General features: G+C 32.0%; 1 protein-coding gene across 4 annotated transcripts in view; it reads right to left on the bottom strand.

The window, feature by feature from the left end:
* Window positions 1-14,841, bottom strand: part of DGKB (diacylglycerol kinase beta) — a 669,924-nt gene that overhangs the window by 296,415 nt on the left and 358,668 nt on the right. For all 4 annotated transcript variants that reach the window (XM_034668563.1, XM_034668559.1, XM_034668553.1 and 1 more), the window contains one exon: window positions 7,958-8,022. In XM_034668563.1, the coding sequence (XP_034524454.1) occupies window positions 7,958-8,022 (65 nt within the window). The remainder of the gene's footprint in view (window positions 1-7,957; window positions 8,023-14,841) is intronic.

Raw genomic sequence — 14,841 nt, forward strand, 5'->3', positions numbered from 1 at the left:
TTACTTTATACTTAATATGTCCTATAAAAAGGTGATATAAAAAGTGTTCTCAAAATTGTTCTCAGGGATAATTTCTACTAAGAATCAAGAGATTTTATTCTATAAAAACCAAAAAACACTTATATTCTTGACACAGCAAATTCCAAAGCATACTGATATTATAAATTAGATATTCAAACTTACTATCAAATTAATGAACTTATATGGAACTGGCTGTATCTATACTAAAGAATATAACAATCGGATGATATCCAATTCCAATATCTATGAGTATTGAAAGAAAAATTTGTCATTGACATTAGTCAATGTCAAAGGCTCATTCCCCAAAGTCGGCTGTCCATTGTCTAATTAGTTTAGTGGATCCCCTCAGTCCCCAGAGCACAACTGGCTCCTGTCACAGATTGACAGACTAATCTGAAAAAGGGAGTAGGGCTGAACACAAAGGAAATGGGAGCTTTAGTGTTTTTAATACAAAAGCACTTTGTAAACTAGGGATAAGGTTTCCAGAAACAGCAGCTTTAACTGCTGGCTAAGCTTATCTTTGGTTTTTGCCTAAAAATTGATCATTTATTTACTAAATATTAATTCAAATATATATATAATTATAACTATATAAATCTAATATACACAAATATATATGTGCGTGTGTGCAAACATATATATATGCTGTCATCTTGTAACAAGAAATAATTTACTTAAGTGTTTTAATTTCACAAATATTTCCCAAAAGTTTCCATGTAGGCATCAAATCTGTAATAATGGGTAGAAATGTTTCCCCTAAACTCCTTTCTTACTGTTTAGTATTCTTTCCTATAAGAAAATACACTGTATCTTGGATTATTCAGTTGTGATTTGTAGACATCCCTATCTACTGTTACTTCACAAATCTCTTTTCTTAATTTGGTATCTTAGGAAGAGACTATGTGCTTGTATGTGTGTATGTGAGTGTGTGTATATGAAACTTTTGCATAAAACACATGCAAATTCATGTAAAGCAAAAACACAAATCCTAGGAAAAGAAAGGCAAAAATCAAACAAGAAAATTTTTAGAACATTTGCATGAAATTGATACTAATAAAATGTAAGTATCTTGCAAACAGAAGCTAGAATTAAATGTTTCTTCTTCTTCAGCTAAATCAGAGAACATATAAGCAACCCCTACGTGTGTGTGTTTGTGTGTGTGTGTGTGTGTGTGTGTGTGTGTGTGTGTATGATCAATGGTCACCTTAACTTGGGAGCCCCAATATCATCTCCTCTGTATTAATCCAATGTAACCTTTTCTTCCTATTTATATTTTTCTGCAGAACCTATCCCTATCTAAGTTTTCTATGTAACCCCAAATTCATTTTCCTCATTTGCCTCAGAGATATGAAAGATTCAGTGTCTAGCTGGATGCCCATCATACAAGAAAAAGCTCCTTTAATAAGTGTCTGCAGAATAAGTAATCAACCAAATCAGCAGCAGATAAGCACTATTTTATCCAAACTTCAGGACCTTCGCTGATACTTGTGTTACTGTAGTGGAAAATAAAGAAAGAAAAAAAAAAAGAGAGAGAGAGAGCAAAAATAAAAACTTTGGAGAGAACAAACAGTGAGAGGCAAAAAAGGAAGGAAGAAAAGTTATTGGATCTCTTCCTTATTTATCCTCCATTCCAAAGAACTATCTTATACACATGATTTTGAAGTGGAATTATTGGCATTCTGGTTTAATGAGACCAGGAAATGATGCAGGAAGATTCAGGTGAAATGAATCCCCTGCATCATCAGTGTGCACACAACTCTGACTCATTTAGCCATTCATATTTCTACCTGCTTAAAATATTTAAATGTGTTTCAACATACAAATGAAAATATATTAACAGAATGGCTCAACTACAAAATTATTTTAAAAGCCTTATCTTATAAATATATGTATAATAAGAATATAATTATGAAAAATTTACATAATATAAAAAAGTGAAACTCTCAGAAAATATATATGTACACATATATGTAAATCTATGCATCACAAATGTGTATGTATGCATATATATCTATATATTACCCATTTATCTATACACTAACTGGCTTATACACAGATCATAGTTTAGTTATATGGGAACACTGATTTAGTAATAGTGCTAACACAAAAAATTTAAAGAAATATTATTTAAAAGATATAATTGAGTAGTCATTCTAAGTGAGAATGAAAAATGAGTGTGTTTCTATTTTTTAAAAAGACCAAAATTGGTTAGGTACACAGAAAATGAAAACATAAAAAATGATTTAGGACACAGAATTCTCACAAGCATATAATTTTGTCCAAAAAGTCCCTGTACAATGCCGACTTTTCTAATGAATATTTTATTCAACATACTAAAAATGAAAATGCTTAACTTTTAATATCAGTAGTACCATTTCCCTAGTTTATAAAAGATGGTACCCCTTACATAAAGTGGAATTATGTATATTCTTAAATAGATAAAATGTTTCACTATACAATCATGAAGCTGTCTTGACTAATGGTTACAAAAGTGAGGTCAAATGCCTTAAAAACAATGCAGACTCCATTCTGTCTTCACTTACATTGTTTTTAATGGAGTATGAATATGTCTTTAATTTAAAAATCAATTATTCTACAAATTTAAAAATAGCGATAAAAATTATGTAAAAAATTTTAATTTCTGTTAATTTCAAAGTATAAGAAAAGATGAATTAATATAAACGAAATTCTATAAATACATATACTAAAAGAGTCCAGAGAAAAAACAGAAGGAATATCTTCTTTATTTGTCATATTGTGATTGACTCAAAAATAATGTAAAACATGTATGTAAGACACTATATCATGAAATTCATTGAAAGATAATTTTACTTGGCTTTTATTAAACACATTTAAAAAATATTTACAGTATATGAAGAAAATCAGATATATGAATGTCATCATTATATAATACAATTTGAGTATTGCTCTTAAAGCTCTGAAAAATTTATTTTACTGAATTTAGAGAATCAACTTCTCATTGGTCTTTAAGTAATAAATAGAAATATCTGGTTATGATACAGCATTTTTCTATCACTACTGAAATATTATTTTATTCTTAACCCCACATTTTATTCTAGAACTTTAGCTGGAACTTTTCCGTCTAGATAATAATCAACAATTTTATTTCATTATTCTTGTCTGTCTGCTTTGTCTCTATAACACCGAGGTAAAAAGATAAAAAAAAAAAATTCAGAGGTTTTATTTCTCTATTAACTTGGAAATTATAGTATGTCATATTCATTGTAGTATGGAATATATGGAAAAATATAATTTCCAAGTTAAGAATAGATATACACGGTTTAAAATAAATACAGGTATAAAATTGGCACTTCAAGATCAATAAGAATATTTTATGAGTTATTTTGACCAATAAAATATTAGCTTCTGTAAAATGTGTTTTATCATTTATGCAAAATCTATTTTATTGTCTTTAGCTTAATATCAAATGTACACAACTTACAAAATTACTACAGAGACAGAGAGAGAGAGAGAAAGAGAGGGAGTGATTTTTTATACTGAGAAAGAGAGGGAGTGATTTTTTATACTCAGTCTTCAGTTCACCATCACCAGGAAAATATTAGGAAATGGTTGATAATTATATATTGCTGACCTATAAAGTTGATGATAACAAGTGCTAAACAAATCTACAAAGTTTGTATTATTCATTAGCAAGACATTGACAGCACTCAGAGATTTACACAGTAGGATTCTTACTTGTTTATTAACAAGTCTTTGGAAATGAAATACATGAACACTGTACTGAAAAACTAAAAGGCATTAATAGTACCTGAAAGAACAGTTATTTAGAATGAAAACTCATTCTAGGCATATTTCAATTTTATTTTTTCTATTACATTTTTGGCACTATAAAAAGGGTGAACTATAAAAGTAGTTAAGTATTTAAAAGACAAATATACCACTCAATAATAATTAATTTAGTAAATAATTTAGCAAATATCTACAAAATGCTCATTATGTTCCATGCCTTGTATAGATACTAAAGTCCCAGAAAGAGTCTCATCCTATGATCTCACCAAGCCTACTGTCAAGAATAAAAAAAGAAGACAGAGAGAATCACTCCACAGAACAAGAGTGATTTTAAAGACATAGGCAAATTTTCTAAATTCATGTCTGTCCTTAATTTCTTGGGTAATTTGGAGAGGCTACCTTCTTTTTTTATATTAGAGTTTATTAATATAGTGATGAAGTATACGTCTGGTACACCAATTTGTCAGTTTTGTGTCTTCCTGCACACATGTGCAGGGTAAGGCCCTCTGACATATCTGATACCACTATGTAGATTATGAGTTAAACTGCTTTATTTAAATTCACACACCAATTTCAGTTTTCTAGTTGTAGATTTCTTCACAAAAAGCAGAAAGTAGAACAGGAATGAAGTATATTCCTCTGAAAAGGAGGCTAAGAAAACGATCTTTGTCTCATTCAGAGGGTTTGAGATCAGATACTTTAAGTAAGTACTTAGGCGTGGACTTAGTGAAATAGTATCTTTGTGGAGCACTGCGGGCCATCAGTGTTTGCTGGCAAATGGTATCAACTGTTGTTCATTAAAAACTTGAATTAGTTCTTTGACAATAGGCTATAACTACAATATTAATAAATCTTTGTTAGATCACCAATACTTTTTCTATAACTAGTTCCATTTTGCACATTACTTGTAAGTCCTTGTCAATGTTGCAAGATTTTACTCATGGAGTTTGTTTTGTATTTTTTTTCAGAATTATTATAAGCCTTCATAATGATCATTTTAACGGATGGATGTTTTAGTGTGTCAGTATACAACAATTAATATCATTTTTAAAAAGATTTTATTTATTTATTTGACAGAAAGAGACAGCCAGCTAGAGAGGGAACACAAGGAGGGGGAGTGGGAGCGCTGGGACCATGCCCTGAGCCAAAGGCAGACACTTAACGACTGTGCTACCCAGGCGCCCCTAATATCATTTTTTTAAAGTAAGAACTTACAGTGCTCTACTCTATACCTGATCTTAGCCAAAAGGCTGAGAAGTGATACAATGCTGTACTCTTAAGAGAACAGGAGAACCAGTTACGTATGTTATTATAAGAGCACAAATGTGACTGTTAAGAGTAATAGTCAAGTTAATGTTTTAAATACTGATATCATGTAATAAATGGTTTTAAATAATAGTAGCATAAATACTTTAAGGATTATTTGAATCTAAAATAATCAATAAGATTTTAGTTTGAAGAATATCTTAAAAGTTTAGAAAGTTAAACAGCATACTTTCTTTTAACAGTTAACTTAGATTTACATAAAAATTTGGAAAAGAATATGATATAAACCTCTCTACTAGCACTCTCTTAAGCACCGGAAAAATCATTATCTTTCCCAGTTCTTTCAATTTCTGTCAGAAGAAACAGAGAGAGAACTATATATTTTGGTAATTAATTTCCTTAAGATAATGTTAGAAACATCAGGTTCTTTAAAATATAAATGAATTTCAAGGTGAGCATGCTAGAGGATAATATTAATGGCATATGATTTATTGTGACAAGGGATCTGATCTGAAACACCCTTATTAGGAGTATTTAAAAAAATCCATTTGCAAATTCCTCAAAATATGAAAGAGTGCTATTGCTGAACGTGTCTCACAGTTGAAATCTGAAAATCCGCCCTTTTAAGTATGAAATTGCTTGTGCACAACATGTGGCATATCTACCTCATAAAAATTTATTAGAAAATTTTTGTATTCTGAATATGTTGCATTATAGTTTAGGGAATTATCTAAATGCTTGTAATTCTGACTGAAGACAATCTGCAAAAGAATAGATTGAAATGTATATGCCTAACTGACCTGGTAATATATGCGATTTTAGAGCTGTTAGCTGAAAAACAGATAATGCACTGTGCATCTACTATACCCCTGGCATTCTTTGAACTCACAATAGAAACATGTGAGCTGTGTCAACCCAAAAGGTGTTTCTATATTATCACTGTTCCAAATGAAATATTCCCTTTAAACGATGCAAGATTTCTTCATCCTTCAAATTTACAAGTAAGCTTCAACAGGATGTAGTTTAACACCTTTTAAATACATTGGGATGTACAAACACATTGCAGTACCACTATTGGGCAGTGAGGAATGTCATAAATTAGTACTGTGGTCGATAATAAAAAATTAAGTAGATATATGTGAATAACAGGAGTCTTATTAAGAAGAATTAAAATTATTCTGGAGAACAGATTGCATTAACCTCGGACACTTGAGAGAGGATCGTAAATATTGGCATTCTTATATATAGTATGTCAATTTGATTATCACATAAATATATTGATATGCTTTCTCTATACTTTTAATTCTCCTTTCTTCCCTCCAGCCCCATCTCTTCTGTTTCTCCCTTTCTCTCTCTCTCTCTGTTAAGTTTGAAACAAAAATGCCTTAAACATTATCAAACTTTCCCCCCCATGTATTTCTTAAAGCCTTTAATGGGCTTTTAAATTGTGAAACTCCTGGATGGGGGACACTGCATTCCTCATTCTCAAACAACAATTATTTTTTTGCTTGAAATCTATTTCACTATAGGAATATCAACATATGAATGCTTCATGGAATGGCATTTGACTAAGCGCAAGCTAGATTGTATAATATGGTTTTATATACATTAACAATTATGTTCATTTCCAGGACATTCAAAGTATATTATCATGTGACGAAATCTACTAATAAGGTGAATATGGTTTCATTGCTAGATCAATTTATTTTCATGTAGTTCATGAAATAAAATTAAATCTTGTAAAATGAAAACATCTATTCTACATATAAAGAAAACTTGCAGTTGCAAAATTTTAATGAGATTTCTACTAAATTTTATAATACACATGGCACAAAATTCACACAAGAAAGTATGCAGTAAACATTTAATCTCCACCCCAACCATTTAGTCCCCTTTTCCAGGAGGAACCAGAGTTAAGAGATTTTGCGAATCCCTCTAAAGATATGATGTTGCATGTGTACATACTCATATAGACACTTCTTCCCTTTTCCTCAAAACAACAATTGTACCTGGCTGAACACTGAGAGAAAAGGCAAAACGTAATATCATGATTTATGATTTCCAGGGTTGTTAAACTAGCCAAATACAGGGACTACAGAGCCTTGGGTTTTGAACATTAATATATAAGTCACTTAAATATCTACATAGAAAGGCAGATTATGAATTTGTAAGTTTGTGAAATGAACATAGTAGAAATGGGTATCATGAAGCAAAGAGGATTCACTTCTTCTATCCCATTTTTCTAGGGGTAGAGAGGAGATAGCCTTCTGCCTAGAAATGGGAACGATACAAAACCAAACCTTTCCCTATATCCCTGAATATCCGTAAGTGTCAACATCCACATTTGGAAGGGAAAAATGTGTATTACTACAGTATCAAAACTAATTCTGATCGTCAAGGCTCTTCTCCTTGAAGAATAAATCTTTACAATTAGTTTATGTTAGCACTGACAATTCTCTGGTTTATTTTCCATTTAGTTGAGGCCAATACCTTATGGACAGTACAAAGATGCCAGGCCTTACCTGATACTTTTGCAATACACAGTTACTCAGCATTATCAAATCACAATCCCATGTTTTTCTTTGGGATTTAAGAAGATCACTCTCATATCCTTAGCCATGTAAAGACTCCCCATATATCTTATGATTTTCACCTTATATATGCTTGAAATTCTTCTTTTCAACACATGATAATGGACTAGAGATGACCACTGCATTCCTCTTCATAGTCCCATTAAAACCAAAGGAAAAATTAAATTCATTTACACTTTTGTCTCAATACTTGCACACACCCCCAATGTTATTCAGCCATTATATATAAAATGTTTTATAGTGATCCTTTTCATGACATAATTCATCAACAGCAACCGCAATTATAATTTTATCATTTGTTACCTTACCTACTGTTGAATTTTTCTGGGTGTTTTTCTCTCATGATGTGGAATCTGTGTGCAATGGAAGCATCCTAAGGAGAGAAAAAGAAAAGAAAAATGAGGCAGTTTATGATCCTACTATCTTGTGGAAATAAAGATTAAAAGACAAAAATTAATTAACAATATTTTTAAATTAACTCTTTCTTAACAGTATCATTGCCAAGAAGATATTCTGAAATTAGGCAAAAATGAGTAATCTACACAAATTTAGTGCAAGTGTGATTTATGTCATCATTTCACCACTGGTTACTTGTCATAGTGACTTCTAGGAGATGATTTCTATTTAATTTATCTATCTCCTTTATTACCTGGCTTTGGCCTCACGATCAAAGTATGTTTAAGATAGTGTCTATGAACATAAATGTTAAAAAGTAGTTGAAAATATTGTTACACGTAGCTGGAAGGATGGCCTAAGTGGAGGAGTAATCAGGTGGAGTAGTTTCTAGTCCTGTGAGATTAATTATGAGTAAAAAGATAGTGTGACGGTGCATATATAATAAAGTATAATACAGGACTTCAAAGTTTGCTAAGAGTGTCTTGAATGTGCAATTATTAACTGTTCACTCCACAAGCAACGTTCTGACATATCTTATCTTGCTTAATGGAGAAAAGGAAGCAACAAAGAGAAAAAAAATTATTTCTGGAGAATTGGTGACAAGTGTAACTAGACTCTGAGACTCCAAAAGCACCAGTTCTGAACCCTAATGGATTTCTTTCTTTTAAGAAATCCACTCAGAGTTTCTATGAGACAGAATCACACTGAGCATGTGAGATTGGTGGAAGATTGCGATTCAAACTTTTCAAACACAGACTGTCCTTGCTGACTTTAAACAGTTGCCTCTGTTATATTCCAAGCAAGAAGATATTTTCCCATTCTTCATCTACACATGATTAATCACTCCAATGAGAAACTAATATATTTACCAGTCATCTCAATAGAAACAGGGCTATTGTTAGGATTAACTGTTAATTTTGTTTCATAGTGCAGATGAGAAAAAAAAGAAAAACCAAACACAAAGGAAATAAAGAAGTTGTGTATTTGAGAGAATCTCGAAAACACTAATCAAGGATTAAAAGTCTAATGAATGAAATGAAAAGGCTAATGTGCTTACTCATGCATAACAAAGCATGAGGCACAACAAGAGAGGGACCAATGCCCACTGCAGATGGCAGACTGAGTTGCTTTTCCCTACAAGATAAAGCTGTAATAGCACTGTAATTTTTTCTGTACATTTTATCCTCTAAAAATCACTAAGTAATTGAATTAATCCACAAGAGAAAAGGACACAAAGATATAGACAGGTGTACACAGAGATACTTATTAAAAAGCTACTATAAAAACCCCTTTATGGCTTGATATTCTACGATATCTTTGTTCTATATACATGGTCAACTTCCTGGTTTGTTAAGAAGTAGGAATATCAAGATGGCTCACTTTTATTGGTTCAATAGCTCTCAAATCTAGTCACAGAGTTTCTTCCTCTTTTTTTAGTTCTCACCATTAAGTCATAAATATATTCCATCTTAGAATGTTGTCTTATTGTGATATGAAATTATAGATAAAAGTGTGAGCTGGGCTATTTATGATATATTATATGCCTTGATCATTAATTTTTTTAAAAAAAATTTATTTTGACTTTATCCCTAATCTGGTTCAAAATCAATTTGTAATACCTTATAATTAAATGCATACATCCAGCAGGCCTGTTGAACAAAAAGCAAAAGAATATGATTCAAGTCCTAAGAATGGATGATCAATGTTGGTTATCCATAGGGAGACCATCACTGAATTTACTTCTGCTTGAATTATTTGTTCCTGCTAACGTAGAGAACTAAGAATTTTAAAAATAGACTGTGTAGTATAATTTGCTTCACAAGCATATATTTTTGCAATAACAGATCTCTTCCTTTTCAAAGCAACATAAAAGAGACAGAGAGAGTAAAAAAGAAAGGAGAGAAAAGGCAAAGGAGAAGAAAAGAGAGAGTATCTGAAGAAGATCATTTAATTAAACTGGACTATAACTGAGTAAACTCCCAGAAATATAGAACACCAAATAGCCAAGGATAAACTGAATGTTAGCTCTAGCTCCAAGATACTTGGGCAATGGCTCATGTAGTAAAAGAGGGGATAAATAAAAACTAGTAAGGAACACTGGCATGCCTTTTCCATGTGTTGAATGGGTTTCACCACAAAGAGAAAGTTGGCATTGCTAACTGCAGGACTGATAAGACACAATGACAGCAGGTGTTCATTTGGATGAGAATTCAGACCAAATTCCCATGGGACCCTATCCCTTTGGCATAACCCCAAAAGGCTAAAAAAAGAACTGCCAAACACTGTAAACTTATCCAGCAGCCATAATTCAGAGACACTTAGGACTCCCTAACAGGAGACCAAATGAGAAAAATAGTGTCAGGTTTTACATAAACTTTGCCCTTTCTGTCTCTATGCACCACACTCATAAGGAACAAAAATTAATCAACATAACTTCCATACTCTAGAATGGACAAACTTTAAATTTAGACAGACTCTTACTTCCGAGACTTGTGACTTTGAGTAAATTACTTATTTACTGTAAGTCACAACTTCCTTATCTTTAAAAGAGGTAACTGATACATATTATAGTATTTTGGTGAGATTTTTTGAGATTATTTTGTATAGCTGAGGTGTTCATATACTTTATATCCACATCAGAATTTTACTGAAAGTAAAAGGGGATGCTAAAACATAGTTAAGTTGCATAATTTTGAAATATGTGTTCAATGACTCTCAAATTGGTTTTATTATTTCCTGAAATTATAAAATACTTTTATTTTAAATTGATTTAAAACTTAAAATCAGATTTAAGAAATAAAAATAAAATAAATCCATCTTTATTAAAGCAAAGCAAATTTAAATATCATGTTAATTTTCTAAGTAGCAGAAAGTAGTAATTTATATACACACACTATATACAAATATTAATATATCAGAGAACCAGCTTCTTAGCTGTTACTGTTACTTTTTTTTAAAAGATTTTATTTATTTATTTGACATAGAGACAGCCAGCGAGAGAGGGAACACAAGCAGGGGGAGTGGGAGAGGAAGAAGCCGACTCCCAGCAGAGGAGCCTGATGTGGGGCTCGATCCCAGAACGCTAGGATCACGCCCTGAGCCGAAGGCAGACGCTTAACGACTGCGCTACCCAGGCGCCCCTACTGTTACTTTTCTGATGAGTGATTTTTCTTTTCCTATAAGGGCTTATTATTTTATTTGTTAAAAAAAAAAGTCATTCTAAATATCCAAAGTCGCATTTTAAGTTATTAATTTGAAATTTTTGACTACTTCTGTGGATCATAACATTTTAAATTGAGAAAATAAAAGCATTGAGACACCTACACCTATAACAAACTCTACTAAATATTTCCAATGGATTTTTTTGAGGTATTATTTACATACCACCAAATTCATCAATTTTAAGTATACCATTCAATGAGTCTGAACAAAGGGATACAATAACCACTTTCACAAATATGATATAGAAAATTTCTACCACTCCAAAAAGTTCTCTAATGCTTCATGTATTTATATACTTTTATACTTACACATATCCCCACTACCACCCTCAAAAGACACCCATCTGCTTTCTGTCAATGTAGATTCCTTTTTCTAAAAATCCCCATAAATGGAATTTAAAAGTACTCCTTTATGGCTTTCTTCACTTATTGTAACATGTTTAAGAGTTGGTCATTTGTTCAACTACCAGTGGTCTGTCACCCTTTATTACTAAATAGTATTCAGTTGAATAGATATACCACAATTTGTTTACTTACTAACTGTTGACATTTGACATTTTAGGAATAAAGCTGCTATGAACTTTAAAGCACAATTCTTTTCACAGACATGTGTGATTATATCTTTTGAGTAACTACATAGGATTGAGACTGCCCAGTTGTATGATAAAGCTTATATTTAACTTTATAAAAAATTACCACATTATTTTCCACGGTAACGTGTACCATTTTGCACTTCTACCAGTAATTTTCGAGAGTTCCAGTTACTCCACATCTTTACCAAGTTTCCACATCCACAACAACCCTCGGCAATTTTTTAAAAATTTTATCATTCTAATACATATGCAATGGCATCCTTGCTTAGCCTTAACCATGTGAGCCTGCACCATTTGCTTCACTAGAGGGGTCTGTCACTTCTGACGAAAACATGAGATACGAAAGCTCTGGTGTAGACCTGAATGGATGTTTCCAGCTCTACCACAGCCATTCATCCTTGTAGATCTTACACGTTCTCAGCAATGAACACTCTCTGGAATGTTACTTGCAGTTTCTACCTCACAATCACCCTGAATATAGTCTCAAGGGTTTTAAAGGACTCTTCTTTTTCTATTCAATTTCTCTGAAAAAAAAATTCAGAAACGATGTGCTTAGAATCTCCCTTGAAGAACTTTAGCTGTCAAACTGATAATGATCTTTTTCTTTGGTTAAACTATACTTTAAATAAAAGAATTAAGTTTAAAAATTCAGCATATCATAACTATTTAAATAACTTTTCCTTATGGTTGACTGAAGTTGATTATCTTTTCATACGCTTTTGATCCATATTTATTTTTGTATGGAGTAGCTATTCAAGTCCTTTGTCCATTTTGTCTATGCACATTAAAAATATTTATATTAATAACCATAACAACAGTAATTAGCAATCATTAAATATTTACTACTCTTAAGACACTATTTTAAGAGCTCTACATGTAGTACTTCATTTAATCTTCACAAAAATTTTATGAGTTACCTACTGTTATCTACATTTTATGAGTGATAAAACAGGATTATAGAGTTTAGAACCCTTCCAGACCATACAGGAAAAAGCTGTGGAATTCACAGGTGAATACAGGTAATTGCCTTCCGGTCTTTTATATTTTTTGCTAGCATTGAGAAAGCCACATAATTGCAAGTATTTCCCAAATTTGTTTTTTTATTTCTTTTTGTTTACCTTGTAGAGTTTTAAATTTTTATATTCCAGACATATCAACCCTTTTTTTTTGAGTTTTCAGTCATTTTTAGAAAGATCCTTCTTTTTCCATAATTAAGCAGGACACCTTTTGTTTTTGCCCTTAAAATTTCCTATTTTACACTGTATTATTTGAATCATTTCATATTTATACATATTATATATACTGACAGAATTTAATAATCTACTTTTCCCTCTTTGTTTGCCTACACAGTTAATTCTGTAATAAATTTCCATCTTTCTCTCTATATATGTTACTTCTGAACTATACCAAACCACGTTAAATATTCTAGTTTTGTAATACAATTTCATATGTGCTTGGGCTAGAATCACTAAAAGTGATTCTAATCACTGGAACTTGGTAAAGTTTTTGCAGATGTGATCAAGTTACAGATTAATATTGCTTGGGACCAATGATTCCTTTCTGCCTTGCATTTTCTCTCTTTTGGAAAAGTTATGCCTATTCTATGTTATTTTGAAAGCAGATAACTTGCTTTCTAGTTTCATAGGACCACAATAGAGAAGAAGTCTTCCCATATGAATCATGCTGAGTCTCACCTACAATAGATTTCAATGATTTATATAAGATTTGGGACTGGGAGCTGATGATATTAAGATGGGCCTTTTGACTTGAGTTGATGATATAATAGACTGAGGCATGTGGAGATACTGAAATGAGGTGAAAATATTTTGCATGAGAAGTGAGCAGATAGTAGTGGGATGAATGGCAACCCCTAAATATATCTGTCCTTAATCCCTGGATCCTGGAAATATCACCTTATATGGTGAACTTTTTACAAATGTGATTAAAGATCTTGAAATGAGGAGATTATCCTGAATTATTTAAATAAGACCTAAATGCCTTCACAAATGTCCTTATAAAGAAGAGACACAGGGATATCTGCCATACAGAAGAGGAGGAGGTAATGTGACCATACAGGTAGAGATTCCAGTGATGCAGCCAGACATCAAGCAATGCTGACAGCCACCAGAAGCCAGAGGTGGCAAAGAACAGATTCTCCCCTACAGCCCCTCAAGCACCCATGAACCTGTTGACACCATGATTTCTGCCTAGGGATATGAAGTTTGGACTTCCAGACCCTTGAACTGTGAGAGAATACAATTCTATTATTTTAAGCCACCAAGTTTGTGGTAATTTGTTAGAGCAGGCACGGGAAATTGATACATCATTTATTCCTACAGCTTGTTTCAGGAAAGCATTATCTTAATTTTGTCTGAATCCTTATTTCATTCTCTCAATTCCAATTGCATTATTTTTTGTATTTAACATGATGTTTAGAATCTGTAATTTAACAAAAAGGAATAAAAGAAGATGAAAATAGGCATCACAAATTCTATATGCCACATAAAGTGGGCATGAAACAAGCAGCAAAACCTTAGAAAGGCAGAACTTCTTGCCTTTACAGGAAAGACTTAATTCAACCCCAGATATTCCTGCTGCGTCTCTATTTAACATGGCATTAGATGTCTTTAGAAATACGATAGATTTAAAAAAAGAGATCTATATATTATAAAGAAAGAGAAAAACTATCCTTATTTATAGATGACATAATATTCTATATACAAAATCCAAAAGAACCAAGTGAACTCCACATAACTTAAGGGTTTAAGGAGCTGTCCAGATACACAAATAGCATATAAAATTAGTAGAATTAAACACATTAAAACAAAGTAATAGAAAATTATCCCATTCACAGTAACAACAACAATAAAGGTACCAGAGGAAAGTAACTACCAGTGTGAGTCCTACAGAAGGAAATGATAATTCCTGAAAGACACAGACACATACCGAGTTGCAATGATTTAAGGAGCTGGAGTTAGAGGG

The sequence above is a fragment of the Ailuropoda melanoleuca genome, chromosome 1, assembly GCF_002007445.2.
Source record: "Ailuropoda melanoleuca isolate Jingjing chromosome 1, ASM200744v2, whole genome shotgun sequence".
NCBI classification, from domain to species: domain Eukaryota; kingdom Metazoa; phylum Chordata; class Mammalia; order Carnivora; family Ursidae; genus Ailuropoda; species Ailuropoda melanoleuca.